General features: G+C 36.9%; 1 protein-coding gene across 1 annotated transcript in view; it reads right to left on the reverse strand.

The window, feature by feature from the left end:
* The window catches only part of LOC306859222 (broad substrate specificity ATP-binding cassette transporter ABCG2-like), a 29,608-nt gene extending 8,626 nt beyond the window's left edge, over positions 1–20,982 (reverse strand). Inside the window, exons 1-8 of the mRNA XM_079400137.1 lie at positions 20,933–20,982; positions 20,408–20,620; positions 16,259–16,318; positions 11,994–12,108; positions 11,347–11,499; positions 2,654–2,811; positions 2,023–2,174; positions 1,840–1,941 (exon numbers count right to left, since the gene is read on the reverse strand). Of these exons, the coding sequence (XP_079256263.1) occupies positions 1,840–1,941; positions 2,023–2,174; positions 2,654–2,811; positions 11,347–11,499; positions 11,994–12,108; positions 16,259–16,318; positions 20,408–20,613 (946 nt within the window). The 5' untranslated portion in view covers positions 20,614–20,620; positions 20,933–20,982. The remainder of the gene's footprint in view (positions 1–1,839; positions 1,942–2,022; positions 2,175–2,653; positions 2,812–11,346; positions 11,500–11,993; positions 12,109–16,258; positions 16,319–20,407; positions 20,621–20,932) is intronic.
* Between the last annotated feature and the right edge of the window lie 620 nt (positions 20,983–21,602).

Here is a 21,602-nt window from a genome sequence, read left to right on the forward strand (position 1 = left end):
TTCTGCATTCTGAATCTTGCATTCACAAACCAGGATGAAGATGAGGGAGCTGACTTTGAGAGAAAAGCAAGCAATTTGGATGCTAAAAGAAAAGAGGAAGTCAATTAGAGCTCTAGCAAAAACAAAGGGCATGGAGAAATCAAGAGTTTGGAAACCACCAGCGACCAACAACGACCTGATCGGCTCAGAAAAAAACAGTAGTTGATGACAGACAAATCATAAAAGCTGTGAAAATGAACCCTAAAAGACATGTCTGTAAAATCAGCAACAACTTCCAGAAAGCTGGGGTGATGCTCTGACAATCTACTGTCCTCAGGAGACTTTGACACAGAATTACAGATGCTACACAGCAAGATGCAGACCTCTGACCAGCACCAAAAATAGAAAGACAAGATTAGAGTTTGCAAAAAAGCAGGAGCAGGAAGAGGTGAGTCAGAAGAGTTTTGGAACTGTGATTATGGACCGATGAGACAAAGATGAACCTTTATCTAAGTGATGGGAAAGCAAAAATGTGGAGAAAAAAAGGGAACTGCAAATGATCCCCAGCATACATCCTCATCTGTAAAGCATGGTGGAGGTGGTGTCATGGCATGGGCATGCACGGCTGTCTCTGGAACAGGCCCTCTCAACTTTACTGATGACTTAATGTATGATGACAGCAGCAGAATGAATTTGGAAGGGTACAAAACCATCTTAGCTACCAATATTCAAGAAAATGCCACCAGATTCATTGGGAAGTGCTTCATATTGCATCAGGACAATGACCCAAAACACCCTGCCAGTTCAGTCAAGGAATTTATAAGGGCAAAGAAATGGAAAGTCTTAGATTGCCCAAGTCAATCTCCAGATTTAAATCTGATTGAACATGAATTTCAGCAGCTGAAGAGGAGAGTAAAGGCAGAAACTCCTCAAAACAAGCAACAATTGGGATTGGCTGCATTAAAGGCTGGGAAAAGTATTTCAAAGGATGAGACCAAGAGTCTGGTGATGTCTATGGGTCTCAGACTCACTGCTGTGATTGTGTGCAAGGGATCTGCAACTAAATAATAGCTTTTAATCTTTTATATCTGCCTTATGTTCAACTGTCCCAATACTTATGCTCACATCAATGAGTGGGATGAACTCTAAAAGTGCTGTTCTTTTTATTTGGTAAAACATGTTGAAATGGCTAATAATAAAATGTGACATTCTATAGTTTTGTCTCATATTCATCTTTTAATCATATTTGCAAATATCTTGACTCCACAGCCAACAGAGCAATTTTGTCTTTACTGTTCCAATACTTATGGAGGGCACTGTATGTGTGTTTGTGTGTGTATGTATATTATATATATATATATATATATATATATATATATATATATATATATATATATATATATATATATATATATATATATATATATATATATATATATATATATATATATATATATATATATATATATATATATATATATATATATATATATATATATATATATATATATATATATATACACTACTACTACACAACATGGTCGTGGCCTAATGGATAGAGAGTTGGACTTGTAAACCGAAGGTCGTGGGTTCGAGTCTCAGGTATACCATGACTGAGGTGAGACCCTTGAGCAAGGCACTGAACCCCTAACTGCTCCCCGGGTGCCGCAGCATTGGCTGCCCACTGCTCCGGGTGTATGTTCATTACTGTGTGTACACTTGGATGGGTTAAATGCAGAGAACAAATTCAGAGTATGGGTCGCCTCACACCACTTCCCGTTCCCTTTCTTGACTAAAAGAAGCTGCAAAGTGGCCTTTATACTGCAAGAAAACAATCATGAAGAAGGGAAATTGTTGTACCGTCATTGCTGTATAGCTTGTTGAGAGCGACGGCGGTGGAGTCTCCATTGATGACATCCAGGAAGAAATCAGCAGGGTTGTTATGAGGCTCACAGGTGTATCCTGACACACACACACACACACACACACACCAGTATCAGGATGTGAGGGTCTGTTGATGTGTGTATATTTGTGTTTTCATACCGATCTGACTGAAGTAGTCCAGGGCGTCTTGAGCTTGGCCATGATACACCATCCTTCCTCCCACCAGCAGTGTGAGGCTGTCGAACAGCCGGTAGATGGAGTACCGCGGCTGATGGATGGACAGGATGATGGTGCGACCGCTGTTCGCCATTCTGAGCAAACACACAGGTTAAACACATGGAACAGTTAAAACAGTATTTATAAAAGTCGTATTTCATCCCAAAAGAACAAAAGATTTTTAAAATGTAAAATTGTAATTTTAAAATAAATTTACTAATTTACAAATAAAATTTATATAGAGATATTAGTTATTAAATACATTTGAAAATGTGTTCGATAATGAGTATGTGCAACTACCTAGTGCTGTCTGGCAGAATAGACAGTTTTTTAAATATTTTTTTTGAACAAATAAACTGTCTTTCTTGTGATTTAGGAAATGTCTTTCTTCTGGTTAAGGTGTGGAATATGCATGTATATATTTAAGAAAAATATATGTTACGTTTATGAGTGTGTATTTATATATACACATATTAAATATACACAGAACACACACATACATAATGTAAACAAAAACTTTTATTTTGGATGTGATTAATCGCGATTAATCGTTTGAAAGCACTAATAAACGCACCTCTTGAGCAGCATGAGGACAGAGTTGGCCGTACTGGCGTCCAGGCCGGTGGTCGGTTCGTCCAGGAAAAGCACCGGTGGATCAATGATCAGCTCCATGCCGATATTTGTTCTCTTCCTCTCTCCACCTGAAATGCCACGAATCAGCTGCGTGCCCACCTGTAAAACCAGCCAATCAGAGCAGCCGTCAATTTAAGTCCCGCCCTCTAAACCCAATAACGAACGACAATACTGACTTTGTCAAATTCATCATGATTACCTTCAGATCAAATTAATTTTGTTCATCAGTCATCGTTTTCTGAATATTTATACACACACAAAACAATGACTAATGTATAGAACAGTTATATATACACACAAATATATATTATTTTAGTATCACTGATATACTAGTTTTGTTGATATCTTTAATATTTTGACTACATTTAGTTTTCTATTTTCAGTTTTTGTTAATTTTTTTATTTAACATTTTTGTAATTTTATAGCACGTTTTTGTGACTTTCATTGTTGTTTTTTTAAAATGTCTACAGTGTCTCACAAAAATGAGTACATCCCTCAGACAAAAATTTTTGTATAATTTCTCAAGGGACAATACTGCACACATTAAACTTGGATACATTTTAGAGTAGTCAATGTGCAGCTTGTATAGAAGTACAAATTTACTGTCCTCTAAATATAACTCAACATATAGCAATTATTGTCCAAATAACTGGCAACAAAAATGAGTACACCCTAAGTGAACATGTCAAAACTGTGTCCAAAGTGTCAATATTTTGTAGGGGCACCATTGTTATCTAGCACTGCCTTAATTCTCCTGGGCATGGAATTCACTAGAGCTGTACAAGTTGTTGCTGGCATCCTCTTCCACTCCTCCATAGTGACATCACGGAGCTGCTGGTTGTTAGACACATGGTGCTTCTCCACCTTCCGCTTGAGGATGCCCCACATGTGCTCAATAGGATTCAGGTCTGGAGACATACTTGGCCACTCCATCACCTTCACCTTCAGCAGCAAGGCAGTGTCATCTTGGTGGTGTGTTTGGGGTGGTGGATATGTTGGAAAACAGTTTCTGAAAGGAGGGCATCTTTTTCTGCGTCAGAATGTCACAGTACATGTTGGAAACCATGTTTCCCTCAATGAACAGCAGCTCCCCAGTACCAGCAGCACTCATGCATCCCCAGACCATGATGCTACCATCACCATGCTTGACTGTAGGCAAGACACAATTTTCTTGGTACTCCTCACCAGGGTGTCGTCACACATGCTGGACACCATCTGAGTCAAACAAATTGGCCAGGTTGTCTTCAGCAAAGTGTTTGCAGGTTTTTTTGTGAGCCAGCTTCAGAAGAGGCTTCCTTCTGGGAAGATGGCCATGCAAACCGACTTGTTACAGTGTGTGGTGTATGGTCTGAGCACTGACAAGCTGACCCTCCACTTCTGCAACCTCTAAAGCAATGCTGGCAACACTCATGCGTCTGTTTTTTGAAGCCAGCTTCTGCATCTGAAAAACAGCACAAAGACTCAACATCTTTGATCAACCCTTGCGAGGCCTGTTCAGAGTGAAACCCGTCTTGGAAAACCTCTGTATGACCCTGGCCACTGTACTGTAACTCAGTTCCAGGCTGTTACCGAACTTCTTATAGCCTCGACCATCCTTCTGGAGAGCAACAATTCTAATTTTCAAATCCTCAGAGAGTTCTTTGCTGTGAGGTTCCATGTTGAACATCCAGTGGTCAGTATGAGAGAATTGTACTCAAATAACCAAATTTTAACTGCTCTAAAACAAGATACACAAATTTGTATGGTCCTGTCAAGCAGACAAAAACATGAACATGATGAATAGGACATATGGCTTTGCATGGTTAAACGGCGTATAGCGGTTATCGCGTAGGACAGAGGTTTTCAAACCCTGGGTCGCAACGAGATTTAAAACAAATGGGTCACCAGGATGATTTAAGGAAAACGTATGTAACCAGTTCAAGACTCAGGAAAGAAGCACTAAACAACATAAACAACAAAACTAAAGTAATCGGCAGCCGCCTCAGGTCAGAATCAAATGTGTATTTGTGTTTGCGCTCTGTTTTTGCAGTGTTTTTACATTGTAGCAAATCAGAGAAGTATCTGTTGATTTCTATAACGCAATGGCCAATCAGAGGAGCTTTAGTGAGTCAGAATCCACTCACCGCTCAGAGCGCGAGTGTTCTTGTTCAGTCCAGAGTTCTGGAAGCTCGCGACACAAATCCTCTGATTATAATGAACAAAGTGTAGGTGATGTAAGCAAGAGATTAATTGTGCTGTGTTGAGTGCCGTCCTGCTGAGAGGTTTGCGATTGTAGCTCCATGTACTATGTAGCTTTGCTTTCTGCTGAATTTTACTATCACTTTCTGTTGTTTAAAGTGATAAAATATAACTTAACTCCCTCCATATTTCTGATATTATCTATCAAACTAATCTGACTAATTTGATAATTCGCTTTAATCTAAAACCGCGAGTGCAATGCGTGTGCCATATGTTAGTATTCGCTAGCTGGTTAGCTTGTCATTCGCATTTCCACTCGCGTTTCTATTCGCACCTATTATTTTCTTTTTTTCTAGCTCCTTTTCATCTCTCTCTTGCTCCATAGTAAGAATGTGAGGGCTGTAGATACTGCTTTGGATGCGACTAGTTCAGCGAGTCAAGTACATTGTTTGGTTCCGGTAGAGCCGGTGCAGCAGGGCAACTGGGTGACAGTGAGGTGGGTCAAAACGCCGCTCTTCCATTCCGATCAGAACATTAAACAAGTTCTCCCCACTCAGTGATGCAACCACTGAGAAACCTGATGAAAGTGCTTGTAGTAATGCTCTAGTAGTGCTCTAGTAATTGGCGATTCTATTGTACGGAATGTGAAAATAGAGACACCAGCCACCATAGTCCATTGTTTACCGGGAGCCAGAGAGCCTGACATCTTAGCAAATTTAAAAGTGCTGGCTAATGCTAAACGTAAATTCAGTAAGATTGTTATTCACGTCGGCGCTAATGATGTTCGACTTCGCCAGTCGGAGATCACTAAAAATAATGTTAAAGAGGTGTGTGAACTTGCAAGTATGATGTCAGATACTGTAATATGCTCTGGTCCCCTTCCTGCTTACCGGGGTGATGAGATTCATAGCAGACTGCTATCACTCAATGGCTGGATGTATAAGTGGTGTCCGCAGAATAACATAGACTTTATAGACAATTGGACAAGTTTTTGGGGCAGACCTGACCTGTTGAAAAGAGATGGTGTTCATCCCTCCTGGGGTGGTGCCGCTCTTCTCTCTAGAAATATGGCACATAGTCTTAGAGTTCGTACTTGACTAACTGGGGCCCAGGTCAGGAAGCAGACAGACTGGCTAAACCGACCGTCTGCTAGCCGCCTCACGTCACAGAAGTCAGTTAATTCTCAGCACATAGAGACTCCTTCACCTAGATATCACACTATAGAGACTGTGTCTGTTCCCAGAACTAGAAAATACAGAAAACGTCCAAATCAAATTAAGAGTAACAATCTAATTGATGTTCAACAAATAAAACAATTGTTTACAATACAGAGAAACAATTGATAAAACTTGGCTTACTGAATATCAGGTCTCTTTCTAAAAAATCACTTAAGATCATAACCTAGATTTGCTCTGTTTGACAGAAAAATGGCTACATGAGTCTACCCCACAAGATTACTGCTATAAAAATGAGCCACGTCCAAAAGGTAAAGGGGGAGGTGTTGCTACAATTTATAGCAATATTCTCAGTATTTGTCAGAGGGCAGGCTTTAAGTATAACTCGTTTGAAGTTATGGTGCTTCGTATAACATTTACATTTAGTCATTTAGCAGATGCTTTTATCCAAAGCGACTTACAATTGGGGAATACAAAAAGCGATTCATCTTGAAGAGGCAGTCAGACAGAGGAAGTGCTCGTAACACCAAATCTCAGTCTTTGTTCAAATAAGTACAAGCTAGTAGGTGGAGAGAAAGATAGAGGGAAAGTTTTTTTTTTTTTTTGAGTTTAGGATGAAGTCAAGTACTGCCGAAAGAGATGAGTTTTCAGTTGTTGCTTGAAGGTTGCCAGAGATCCGGCGTTCCGGATAGGGGTGGGAAGATTATTCCACCAGCCAGGAATGGTGAACGAGAATGTTCTGGAGAGTGATTTTGAGCCTCTCTGTGATGGTACCACAAGGCGTCGCTCACTAGCAGATCTCAAACTTCTGGAGGGGATGTAGGTTCGTAATAGTGAGTGGAAGTAGGAGGGTGCAGAGCCTGTGGTAGATCTGTACGCAAGCATCAGTGACTTGAACTGGATGCGAGCTGCCACTGGTAGCCAGTGCAAGGAGATGAAGAGAGGTGTAACATGCGCTCTTTTGGGCTCGTTGAAGATCAGTCGTGCCGCTGCATTCTGAATCATTTGTAGAGGTTTGATTGCGTTTGATGGCAGACCAGCCAGAAGAGCATTGCAGTAGTCCAGTCTAGAAACAACCAGGGCCTGGACAAGAAGTTGCGCAGCATGCTCTGTCAGAAAGGGCCTGATCTTTCTGATGTTGTGTAGTGCAAACCTGCAGGAACGAGCAGTCTTTGCAATGTGCTCTTTGAAGGTCAGCTGGTCATCAAAGATTACACCAAGATTTCTGACCGAAGTTGATGGGGTAATCACTGATGAGCCGAACTGAATCGTGAAGTCATGCCGTAGAGTCGGGGTGGCAGGGAAGACCAGAAGTTCCGTCTTTGCCAGGTTGAGCTGTAAGTGATGTTCTTTCATCCATGCCGAGATGTCCGCCAGGCAGTATAACATTATTCATTCATCATTGAGTACCTCAAGGCTCAGTACTAGGGCCGTTACTTTTCACGCTTTACATGTTACCCTTAGGAGATATTATCAGGAGACATGGTGTTAGTTTTCACTGTTATGCTCATGATACTCAGCTCTATATTTCTTCACGGCCCAGTGAAACACACCAAATTGAGAAACTAACAGAATGCATAGTCGATATAAAAAACTGGATGATGAGTAACTTCTTACTGCTAAATTCTGAAAGGTTGAGGTTTTAATTATCGGACCTAAAAATCCCACATGTAATAACCTAGAACACTATCTAACACTTGACGGCTGCTCTGTCAATTCTTCTTGATCAGTTAGGAACCTAGGTCTGCTGTTTGATAGCAATCTTTCATTTGAAAGCTACGTTTCTAGTATCTGTAAAACTGCGTTTTTCCATCTCAAAAACATATCTAAATTGCGGCCTATGCTCTCAACGTCAAATGCAGAAATGCTAATTCATGTGTTTATGACCTCAAGGTTAGACTATTGTAATGCTTTATTGGGTGGTTGTTCTGCATGCTTGATCAACAAACTACAGCTGGTCCAAAATGCATCAGCTACAGTTCTTACTAGAACCAGGAAGTACGACCATATTAGCCCGGTTCTGTCAACACTGCACTGGCTCCCTATCAAACATTGTATAGATTTTAAAATCTTGTTAACTACTTATAAAGCCCTGAATGGCTTAGCTCCTCAGTACCTGAGTGAGCTCTTATCACATTATAGTCCTCCACGTCCGCTGCGTTCTCAAAACTCTGGCCGTTTGATATTACCTAGAATATCAAAATCGACTACGGGTGGCAGATGCTTTTCCTATTTAGCACCCAAACTCTGGAACAATCTACCTAATGCTGTTCAGGAGGCTCTTGTCAGTTTAAATATATATTAAAGACACATTTCTTTAACCTGGCTTAAACATAACACACTAATATGCTTCTATTATTCAAATCCATTAAAGGATTGTTAGGCTGCATTAATTAGATCTACCGGAACACTCCCCATAGCACACAATGTACTCATTACATCGTAAGAATAATGGCATCTACGCTAATATTTGTCTGTTTCTTTCTTATTCTGTTTCTCAGTCCGTGTCCGGATCAGATGGTGGATCGGCGCCGGGAGATGATGTCTCCCTGATCGTCGGCGGAGGCCGGGACACCTGGATGAGCCCCGGGGACGTATCCCCAGTGAAGACCTCGACTTAAATACAATAAAACTAAAAATAAAATAACTAAAAATATAATAAAATACCTAACTACATAATACTATTATTGTTAGAAATTGCAATAATATAAAATAGAAATAAATACATTTATACATTTAAAATTTTAATTAAAACAATAAATAAACAATTATCTCCTGGCCAGAGGAGAACTGGCCCCCCAACTGAGCCTGGTTTCTCCCAAGGTTATTTTTCTACATTCTGTCACAGAGGGAGTTTTGGTTCCTTGCCAATTTGATTTTGATTTTGCAGATACTATTTAAACTAAACTGATCGAGACAATGACATCACTGAATTCAATAATGAAATGCCTTATATGAAAATTGAGTGTTTAATCTTATTTTTACACATTACTGACACTCTATCCTCCAATTTGATAATGTTAAGTGCTTTGACACAATATGTATTGTTAAAAGCGCTATATAAATAAAGGTGACTTGACTTGACTTGACAGATTCATTGATTATAGCGAAATTAGATCGGGATAAACTGAAATGAGTGATAGCTTTCTAAGGAAGCGCACTTTGCATGCTTTCTTTGCTGTATAGGTATAGCCTATTCTCCATTCAGAATTTGAATCAAAGTTTTGTTTTTTATGCTGCTAAGAGGTCCAATGTGGCGTACTTGCAACAAACTTTCGGAAGTGACATCCGCATATTCTCTCAAAATCACAATGACATTGTGATAATAACGATTGTCTATATTATATATTGTGTTTTTTTGTTTGTTTTTTTTTTGCTGCTTTGTACATTGGTTATTGGCTATTTCTTGTTATTTTTTTTATTATCTGTGTCCTGTTGCTGTCTTTCTGTTGCACTGTGGAGCTTCTGTCACTACAACACATTCCTTGTATGTGTAAACATACTTGGCCAATAAAGCTCATTCTGATTCTGATTATAACTATAGACTGGACAAAATATGATATGTCAGAATAGATGTGCATGAAGGCAAGCACCCTCACTAATTTCAGAAGCACCGACAGTGATTTGATTTTGGAACAAAGCATCCTTCCAGAGCTCTACGGTGGGACTCAAGATCGGTCTGTAGCGCAGTTGTCTTTCCTTCCTTCTTATATATATATATATATATATATATATATATATATATATATATGTGTGTGTGTGTGTGTGTGTGTGTGTGTGTGTGGTGGTGGGGGGGGGGGGGGTGTCGCGTCAATTTAAAAAGAAAAAAATAGGGTCGCTCTGAACAAAAGTTTGAAAACCACTGGTGTACTCAGTTTTGTTGCCAGCTTTTTTGACAATAATGGCTATGTTGAGTTATTTTCAGAGGACAGTAAATCTTTATTGCTATACAAGCACATTAAATACTCTAAAATATATCCAAGTTTCATTTCTATAGTATTGTCCCTTGAAAAGATATACTAAATTGATTGCCGAAATGTTAGGGGTGTACTCACTTTTGTAAGATATTGTATATTTTATTTATTACCTAGTTTATTTAGTTTTATTTATTTTATTACTTTGTTTATTAAACAAAAATGTGAAATGTTATATATATATATATATATATATATATATATATATATATATATATATATATATATATATATATATATATATATATATATATATATATATATATATATATATATATATATATATATATGTATGTGACCTTGGAGCACAAAACCAGTCTTAAGTTGCTGGGGTATATTAGTGAAATAGCCAAAAATACATTGTATGGGTCAAAATGATCGATTTTTCTTTTATGCCAAAAATCATTAGGATATTAAGTAAAGATCATGTTCCATGAAGATATTTTGTAAATTTCCTACTGTAAATATATGAAAACGTAATTTTTGATTAGTAATATGCATTGCTAAGAACTTCATTTGAACAACTTTAAAGGAGATTTTCTCAATATTATGATTTTTTTGCTCCCTCAGATTCCAGATTTTCAAATAGTTGTATCTCAGCCAAATATTGTCCTATCATAACAAACCATACATCAATGGAAAGCTCATTTATCCAGATGATGTATAAATCTCAATTGGCAAACTGATACTTAAGAGTGGTTTTGTGGTCCAGGGTCACATATATATACATATACATATACATATAGATATACACATGTGTGTGTGTTTATAATTTTTTATTTTTGTGTCATTGATATAGTATTATAGTTTTTTTTATATTTTAAAATGTAATTTTTTATATTTTATTTACAGATTTTATTTTATTTTTAAGTTTTTGTTGTGTCATTTTTGTTATTGTTTTTTTTATATGTATTCATAGTTCTTCATTTTTATTTATTAGCTTTAGCGTTTTAGTTATTGTAGTACTTCAAGTTAAACCAAATGAAAAAGAGAAATCTTGCCTTGGCAACTAGTTGAAATAAAATAAGTTTAAGTTGATTTATATTTTATTTGTTTGTTTACATTTTATTTTGTTTTTGTTTTTTTTATTAAAAACATTATTTTATTTATTTATTTATTAATTTTTTATCTAGCTGTATTTTTGGGGAGAAAACATTTCAAAAGTAAATGAAACATATGTTGTTTACTGATTCATAAGAATGCTAATTTACTTTATGGTAAAATATTTATTAATCGTGTCATTAAGCATCAACAGAAGTCTGTGTTGACTGCATGTAGTTCAGATGAAGGTGTGTTTGGTTTGTTACCCGTGAATCAGCCACTTTGCTCAATCCCAGCTCCTGAATGAGTCTCTCAACTTTCTCATCTTTTTCTCGCTGACTGATTGACTTCGGGAGTCGTAAAGCCGCTGAGAAACGCAGATTCTCGCGAACGGTCAGCGTCCCCATGACCACATCATCCTGCAAAAAACAAGACTTTCAGGATGTTTCATGTGTTTAAACCATGACAGAGCACTTTCTGAACACGTTTCGTAAACGTCCTTAAAGAAGGAAGCAGAGTGTCTCATGACACAGCTGGTGTGATTTGAGATTAGATTAAACAATCACTGGAAGAATTCAGACTCCTAAGACCAATGGACTGTATTAAATTCTATTTATGGAAGGAAAACAAACTAAACTGCTGAACAGTTTCAGTCCAGCTCTTCTAATCTTAGTCAGGAATCCCACAATTCCCTTAGTCATGATATGAATTCTACAGAATAACGAGTTCAGCTTCCTGTTTTAAATGCTGCAGTTTTTCGAGTCAAATGTGATGTCTAATGTGCAAGTTCAGTGTTTGTGCTCAAGACCTGAATGATTCTTCACATCATGTGTCATTGAGGAGAATGTACTGCTACTTCACTGATGTACAGAAGAAAGGAGATGTAGTAAATGAGTCTTTGTGTGGTTTATACCTGCACTACGTATCCAGACAGACATTTGAAGTTTGGAGGTTGTGGAGCTCCGTTTATAAGAACTTCTCCAGAGAGACCAGCAGGATCCTTACGAGCGGCCAGAACGTCCAGAAACCTTCAGTAAAACACAAACATCATTATACAAAATACATTAAATAAAAAAATATTTTTTAATTTTATTTTATATTTTAAATACACTTATTTTCATTTAATTTTAAAAGTTTAAATGTATTAAAAATCAATAAATAAAAATAATATATGTAAATGTATTTTTACAATGTATTTTTACATTACATTTTAGTATTATTTTATATTCCAAATACATTAAATTAATATATCAATAATAACAATAATTATTATATATACAAATAATTTATTTTATTACTAAAATTGATCATGCATACTTTCAGATGATATATATATATATATATAGACACACACACACACAGTCAGATCCATATATATTCGTAGTGATGTCCATGAGTCCCAGACCCAAGGCAGTCATTGCCTGCAAAGGATTCTAAACATAATATTAAAAATTAATATTATATTTATGATGATATTTATTTGCCCAATTACATTGGAGCCCCTGGAAATGGGGGACTGTGTATAAAAAAGGTTTTAATTCTGTTAATTCTGGTGGCATATAGAGCCAAAATTATGAAAATTGTGTCAGTGTCCAAATATATATGGACCTAACTGTATAAGTAAGAGAAATGGTCATTAAAAATAATAATAATCACAACAATAAAAACAAAGAATTAAAAAAATTATCACAACAATAAAAACAAAATGACAAAAGTTTATTGAAAAAGAATTTAAAACAGTTAAGAATAGAAAATGATTATACATAGTGCAATCAGTTTTGGACGTAGCACAGTGCTCATTCAGTAACTGCACAGCTAAACAGATGAGTTTTGAGTCTGGATTTAAATGTGGCTAATGTTTTAGCACATCTGATCTCTTCTGGAAGCTGGTTCCAACTGCGGGCCGCATAATAGCTAAAAGCAGACTCCCCTGGTTTTGTGTGAACCCTTGGTATTTCTAACTGACTCCATCCTAATGATCCGAGTGGTCTGTTAGGTTTATATTCAGTGAGCATATCTGCAATGTGTTTAGGTCCTGGGCCATTGAGTGACTTATAAACGAGTAAAAGTACTTTAAAATCCATCCTAAATGTAACTGGAGACCAGTGTAAGGACCTGAGGTCTGGTGTGATATGCTCAGATTTTCTGGTTCTAGTCAGAATCCTGGCAGCAGCGTTCTGGATGAGCTGCAGCTGTCTAATGGTCTTCTTGGGAAGGCCAGTGAGGAGACCATTACAGTAATCCACCCTGCTGCTGATAAAGGCATGAACAAGTTTCTCCAAGACTTGACTGGAAACAAAACATCTAATCCTTGCAATGCTTTTGAGATGATAGTATGCTGATTTAGTTACTGCTTTGACATGACTACTGAAACTAAGGTCTGTCTCCAGAATCACCCCAAGATTTTTGACTTGATTTTTAGTTGTTTGACCCCTAGAGTCAAGGTATGCATTCATCTTGAGAACTTCATCTTTATTTCCAAATGCAATGACTTCAGTTTTATGCACCGATGTACTCTGTTGTTGGAAAAAACAGCTTGTTGCTGGAAAAGCTTCTCTGTTTTAAAAACAGCTGATCTACTTTTAGTTATTCCTTAACACTCGTTACATACACCACAACACAGACAGACAGACGGACAGATAGACAGACAAAGATGGACAGACGGACAGACAGACAGAAAGATGGACAGACAGACAGACAGACAGACGGATAGAAAGACAGAAAGATGGACAGACGGACAGACAGACAGAAAGATGGACAGTCAGACAGATAGACAGACGGACAGACAGACAGACGGACAGATAGACAGACAGAAAGATGGACAGACGGATAGAAAGACAGACAGATAGACAGACGGACAGACAGACAGAAAGATGGACAGACGGACAGACAGACAGAAAGATGGACAGTCAGACAGATAGACAGACGGACAGACAGACAGACGGACAGATAGACAGACAGAAAGATGGACAGACGGATAGAAAGACAGACAGATAGACAGACGGACAGACAGACAGAAAGATGGACAGTCAGACAGATAGACAGACGGACAGACAGATAGACAGACGGACAGACAGACAGAAAGATGGACAGTCAGACAGACAGAAAGATGGACAGATGGACAGACAGATAGAAAGACCGAAAGATGGACAGAGAGATAGACAGACAGAAAGATTGACAGACAGACAGAAAGATGGACAGACAGACAGATAGAAATACAGAAAGATGTACAGACAGACAGACAGACAGAGAGATAGACAGACAGAAAGATTGACAGACAGACAGACAGACAGACATACAGAGAGATAGACAGACAGAAAGATTGACAGACAGACAGACAGTATAGAGAGAAAGACAGACAGACGAACGAACAGACAGATATTTGTAGCAGTGAATAAAGAGGTATCATATCGATCACAAGTGCAGTATGGAGTACCTCAAGGCTCAGTACTATTACTACTATTCATGCTTTATATGTTACCCTTAGGAAATATCATCAGGACACATGGTGTTGGCCTTCACTGTTATGCTGATTATACTCAGATCTATATTTCTTCGCGGCCCAGCGAAACACACCAAACTGAGAAACTAACAGAATGCATAGTCGATATCAAAAACTGGATGACAAGTAATTTCGTAATGCTAAATTCTGAAAAAACAGAAGCGTTAATTATCGGACCTAAAACCCCCACATATGTAATAACCTAGAACACTATCTAACACTTGATGGCTGCTTTGTCAATTCTTCTTGATCAGTTAGGAACCTAGGTGTGCTGTTTGATAGCAATCTCTCCTTTGACAGCCGTGTTTCTAGCATTTGTAAAACTGCATTTTTTCCATCTTAAAAATATATCTAAATTACGACCTATGCTCTCAAAGTCAATTGGAGAAATGTTAATTCATGCATTTATGACCTCAAGGTTAGATTATTGTAATGCTTTATTGGGTGGTTGTTCTGCATGCTTAATAAGCTTATAATATTCAAATCCGTTAAAGGATTGTTAGGCTGCATTAATTAGGCCAACCAGAACCGGGAACACTTCCCATAACACCTGATGTACTTGTTACATCCTTAGAAGAATGGCATCTACGCTAATATTAGTCTGTTTCTTTCTTATTCCGAGGTCACTGTAGCCACCCGATCCAGTCCGTATCCAGATCAGATGGTAGATCAGCACCTAGAGATGACCTCTACAGCCCTGAACGTCAGCGGAGACCAGGACACCTAGATGAGCCCCAGAGACAGATCCCCAGTGAGGACCTCGTCACCTAGATAGCCATTGGGACAAGACCACAGGAACCAAATGAGTCCTTTACAAAATCTGACATTGCTGCAGTTGCAATGGAACTGCTGGTTCGTTTGGCCAGAGGAGAACTGGCCCCCCGACTGAGTCTGGTTTCTCCCAAGGTTTTTTCCTCCATTCTGTCACCGATGGAGTTTTGGTTCCTTGCCGCTGTCGCCTCTGGCTTGCATAGTTGTGGACACTTAATTTTCAGTAATATTGTCCACTTGACTGCACAGATACTATTTAAACTGAACTGAAATGAACTGAATGAAATGCCTTTAACTGAAAATTGAGTTTTTAATCTTGTCATTTTACATTATTGACACTATTTTCGTATTGGAAAGTTGCTTTGACACAATCTGTATTGTTAAAAGCACTATATAAATAAAGGTGACATGACTTGACAGATAGACGGACAGATAGACGGACAGACAGACAGACAGACAGACAGACAGAGATACAGACAGACAGACAGACAGACAGAGATACAGACAGACAGACAGACAGACAGACGGACGGACAGACAGACAGATAGATGGACAGATGAACAGATAGATAGATGGGCAGACAGATGGATGAACAGACAGACCGACAGACGGACGGACGGACAAACGGATGAACAGACAGACAGACAGACAGACAGACAGACAGACAGACAGACAGACAGAGATACAGACAGACAGACGGATGGACAGACAGACAGATAGATGGACAGATGAACAGATAGATAGATGGGCAGACAGATGGATGAACAGACAGACCGACAGACGGACGGACGGACAAACGGATGAACAGACAGACAGGCAGACAGATGAACAGACAGATGAACAGATAGATAGATGGGCAGACAGACAGAGACAGATGGACAAATGGAAAGACAGATAGCTCTTACGATGATTTCCCGCTCCCAGTGGCTCCTAAAATGGCGTTCAGTCCCGACTTCATGATACCACTAGACAAAACAACAGAATTACATCAGAATTATCATTACCACATTGTCTTCATTATCATATAATTACATAAAACAAGATAAAACCAAACACACATGGGATGCTGACTGAATGAGCTTCATTTGAAGCTGTTGTGAAATTCAGTTTCTCTTTGGAAGACAATTATATTAAAAGACTTTTGTTTGTTTGACTATAATGAAAAACAACAAATACCATCTGACCATATCAAGTGCTCACATCACATTTATCCACTAGACCAGTGGTTCTCAAAGTGTGGTACGCAGAGGAATCTCTGAATTAAATATAAATTAGGCCACGTGTCCACCAAAGTGTTGTTTTTGTTGTTGTTGTTGTTTTTCAATGTGAATTTTTAAAATTGTTTTAAATTTTATATATATATATATATATATATATATATATATATATATATATATATATATATATATATATATATATATATATATATATATATATATATATATGTGTGTGTGTGTGTGTGTGTGTGTGTGTGTGTGTGTGTGTGTGTATATATATATATATATATATACACATATATAATTATAATTTTTTGTTGTTTAGAATAATTTTAGCATAGTATGTGACCCTTATACACAGTGTTTGTGTGTGAGAGAGTTTGTGTGCTCTTCATCGGAGGTTGTCGGGTGAGTTTGATCATTAACCCGTGTGTGTCCATGTGCGCTCAGCTGCTTGTGTAAGTGTGCGTGACTGCAGATGTTTATTTCCTCATCTGAACTCATGAATTGATTTTATCGGTATCAATGAGACACATGAGCTCCGATGATCGGCCGCGTCAGGGTGTATCCTCATCCAACAAATCAGCTGAGCTCATGAATATGAATTGTGCCAAGTTACATTAGTCTAGTGCAGTGGTTCTCAAACTGTTTACACCAAGCACCACCTCAGAAAATATTTGGCTTTCCAAGTACCACCATTATGACCAACATTAAAATGCAGTAGCACTATGCACAGTTAAAAAAATAAAATAAATAATGAGTCACACACATTTTATTCCTAATAAGAATATTTATTATTGTCAGCCTTTTAAAACATTGTAAATAGACCATTTCACGTTTGAACATTAACTCTGCACTGTGCATACTTCCAGGTAAATACCTGAATTATGAATATGAATAACTGAATAACTGAATTATTAAATTAAAATTCATTGTACCTAAAAGTGAAATAAAAACTGTACTGTACTTAAATGAAACAAAATCTGTACTTAAAGATTAAATGAAAGTGTATCTTACTTAACATTTAAGTACAGTAACTTACAGTTTTTATTTAACTTTTAAATAGCTACAATACATTTTAATTTAATCTTTATTTAAGTACAGTACAGTTATTTAACTGCAAGTAACAACAATCAGGCCACGTGTCCACCAAAGCCAGCTCATTTTATATTAGATTGAAATATATAGTCTATAAATAAATATTTATTTTAATAAACAAACTATTTATTCATATTTAAATAGTATATCATTTATGATCACAGTCATGGCCTTACAAAATATTTAGATACTATGTACTTTTTAATATGTGCAAAATAATGTGAAAACAGGTCACTCTCATTCAAAATACTAATAAAAACAGCATATAATTAAATTATTATACATATTATATTTAATATTTATAATAATTTTAATAATATTAAGTATTTACTGCATGGAATTTATGCTCTTAAGAAATAAAAAATAAAAAATAAAGATATAAAGAAGTAAAATGTTTTAAAAATCCATAAGTGTTTTAAATAAAATATTAATATTTACATTTTATTAATAAAAATAAAAGTATTGCATTCTGTTAGGATACTATATCAATATATATACTGTGTTCTGACAGGATCATTTTCATAACTATTATGGTAATAAGAACAGGATTTTTTTTTTTGCATTATGGTATCGAGAATTTGAAGGATGTATTTAATAAAGAAAAAAAAAAAAAATCTTAATAATTTGGTCTTAGAGTGTAATACGACTTGAGTGATGTTTCGAGTGAAACCCCATGGATTTTGGATAGGAAATATGACTGATAGATGTAAGATTGCCAGATTATTGTCCAGGTATGTGATCCAAATTCTATAATTCGATCTGTCCGAGACGGACAGCAAAACCAGACTCTTATCTGATAGCAGGGCAAAAGTCAAGGTTTGATGGCGCTCATCAACACTAAAATAAAGTCACTGCACGCTCACTGCGTTTATCCCCTCAAATGTCTCAAATCAAGCATGTGTTTTCCGTCTTGTACTGTGTGAAAGTTTATATATTTCAGCATGTCGGACAAGGACCTGAACGCAGCGGGTGCACATACGTAACAATCAGGTTATGGAAGCGCAAACATGCACGTGTTTGTGTGCTCATCACACAGGGTGTGTGTGTGTGTGTGTGTGCTTGTATAACAATGCATTAGCATGCATGTAATGCCATGTCTACTGAAGCTTTTCAGTGTAAATTTATTTATTTTTGGAGGCAGGGGGCAGGAGTCCATTGAAACATCTCCATGCTTCCTTCCTTCAATTCACACAAGTCCTCCCTGGTGGTTTCCACAATCACACAACCACACCTTTGAAGACACATTACCCTGCATCACGTCCACACTTATGCTACCAGACCTACAACCTCACAAATATGAGCTCCATTTCTTTCTTTATAGCAAATAATAAACATGAGCTTCATGCAAAGGGCTAAATATGTGACTGTTTCTCTCGACTCCATGTTTTAAGCAGATAGAGAAGATGAAAGTCGAGGCAGAAACCAAGTCTGAACATGAAATCTGATGCAGTCCTGCTGGTCACCGGACGAACACAAATATAATATCTTGTATACATGTTAAATCATCCATCAGATGAACTTGCAAATGTCACTATAAGAAAGTAAAAGCATTAGTGTTGCTATAAAAACTTACCAAAAAAAAAAAATTAAATACAGAAACTATATAAACAAAAAGAAAAAGTTATTTTAGTATTATTGGAGATACTGAATATATTGTTCCATTAACATAATATTTTAGAATATTATTAATATTATTTCATAATATCACATTTTATTAATATTTACTTTTCCATTTTCTATTTTCTGTTTATTTAATTAAAGTTTTAGGAATTATGTTGTGTTTTTGTTATTTTTATTAGTAAATTTAAATAAATCAAATAAATTAATTAAATACTTTAAATAAAATGTATATTTACATGTCTATATACTGTTTTTATTCATATGCAAAATATACTATAATACATAACACTTAATATTCAGCTTTTATAAATATTTTAAATTTGTTTTTATATTTTCTTTTTTTTTGTAATTTTTTATTCTCTTTTTCCCATTTATTCATAAAGTTTTTGCAAATTTTTTCGTTTTCATTTTAGCAATTTTCAAAAATCATGTTTTTTCATTGTGTATTCCAATTAATCTTAATCATACTACAGTCGGGTTATTTTGATTAGGTTAAAAATACCTAACAAATACAGCTAACTAACACAATACAACACAATAAAGACATGATAACAATAAAAAACATGATTTTTGAAAATAAAAAAAACGGAGTTATCTGTTTTGCAAATAAACTCTTCATATATGGTTATGAAAATGCTTTATATGCTTTTATATAAAGTGTGGCTTTCTTTAACCAAAACAACCCAAAGAAATACATAAAATATACATACAAAAGGAAAAAAATTAAATAAAAAAACAAAACCAAATATGACAAAAACCATGTACCACCACTGTATCACAGTAGGCTAACACTACAGTTTTTTCCTTACAAACAAATAAAATAAATACTGCGGCGATATCACGGCACAGAGTCATTTACACCATATAAAACATACTGTCTGATTACCATATATTTTAATGTCCCTGCAAGGTATTTAAAAAAATACCCAGGTATTGCCATAATTCATGAACCATGGTATTTAAGTGCTTTCAAAAATAGCACGGTACAATACATACCCCTGTTGGACACCATGGTATTTTTGAAATGCCTTACAATTTAAAAACCATGAAACATGAATACTGTTATCAAACAGCATCAGATCTGACTCCACACCATCATCAAAAGAGTGGAAGACTCACTTGAGCTCGACGAGGATGTTCTTCTGCGTAACCTTCCTCTTGCACAGGAACCCGCTCTTCATCTTCACGCTGTAGTTGATGTTGTGGAAGCTCACGGTCGCTCCTCGTCTGGGCGATGAGAAGGACATTCTGGTGGACACCTGTGTCCTGGACTCATTATTGTCCGCATCTCTGACTCTGGTCAACTGAACGGCCGTGTCTGCCATCACAACCCTGAGGAACAGCAGATGACATGAACTCAGTAAATCATTACATCAGGACACACACAATCAGGTTTATCTGGACGTTTTGACTTCATGAAAGAAGCTCAGTATTTTTGCAGAATCTCAATGTACCTGATCTACTCTAGTTTCTCTTATTATGATGAACAACCAAATATGAACCGCTTAGGTCATTTCTAAACAAGTACTTACGTAAAACTTAAATGTGCAGTATCACCCCAACATTCAGTAGTTCGCAGCGAAAACTGCACAAATATGATATTTGTCAAAATCGATGATTCACAGAAAGCGTATTTACACTCACCTGAAGCAGAGCCGATCCACTGCGAGCGCGTCTGTCCTTGTCCTTGGGTGTTATGTGAGGAGAGAGAGAGACAGAGGGAGAGAGAGAGCGAGAGAGGGAGAGAGAGAGAGACACAGAGAGAGAGAGAGAGAGAGAGAGAGAGAGAGGGGGGGGGGGAGAGAGAGAGAGAGACAGAGAGAGAGAGGGAGAGAGAGAGAGCGAGAGAGGGAGAGAGAGAGAGACACACAGAGAGAGAGAGAGAGAGAGAGAGAGAGAGAGAGAGAGAGAGAGAGAGAGAGAGAGACAGAGAGAGAGAGAGGGGGGGGGGGGGGGGACACAGAGAGAGAGAGAGAGAGAGAGAGAGAGAAAGAGAGAGAGAGAGAGTGCGTGTGAATGAGGTTTCATAAGAAAACCCTAGGCGCGTCAACACGTGATACGATAACCGGAGTGAATTTATAAAGCTGACGCAAATAAGCGTTTATTCATAAAATCATAAACTATATTATGTAATTACCATCACTGTACCATGGTACCACTAGCTTTTTTGTCGCTTATGACATTATAAAAATTTTAGAAATACTAAAATATTTTAAAATACATCTAGAGTTTCATGAAAGATACTGTGAATGTTTATTTGTCATTTTATAATCATTAAACATAATCAAAATACTCTTACGAAAATTAACCATGC

This window comes from Barbus barbus (assembly GCF_936440315.1).
Source record: "Barbus barbus genome assembly, chromosome: 40".
Lineage (NCBI taxonomy): Eukaryota > Metazoa > Chordata > Actinopteri > Cypriniformes > Cyprinidae > Barbus > Barbus barbus.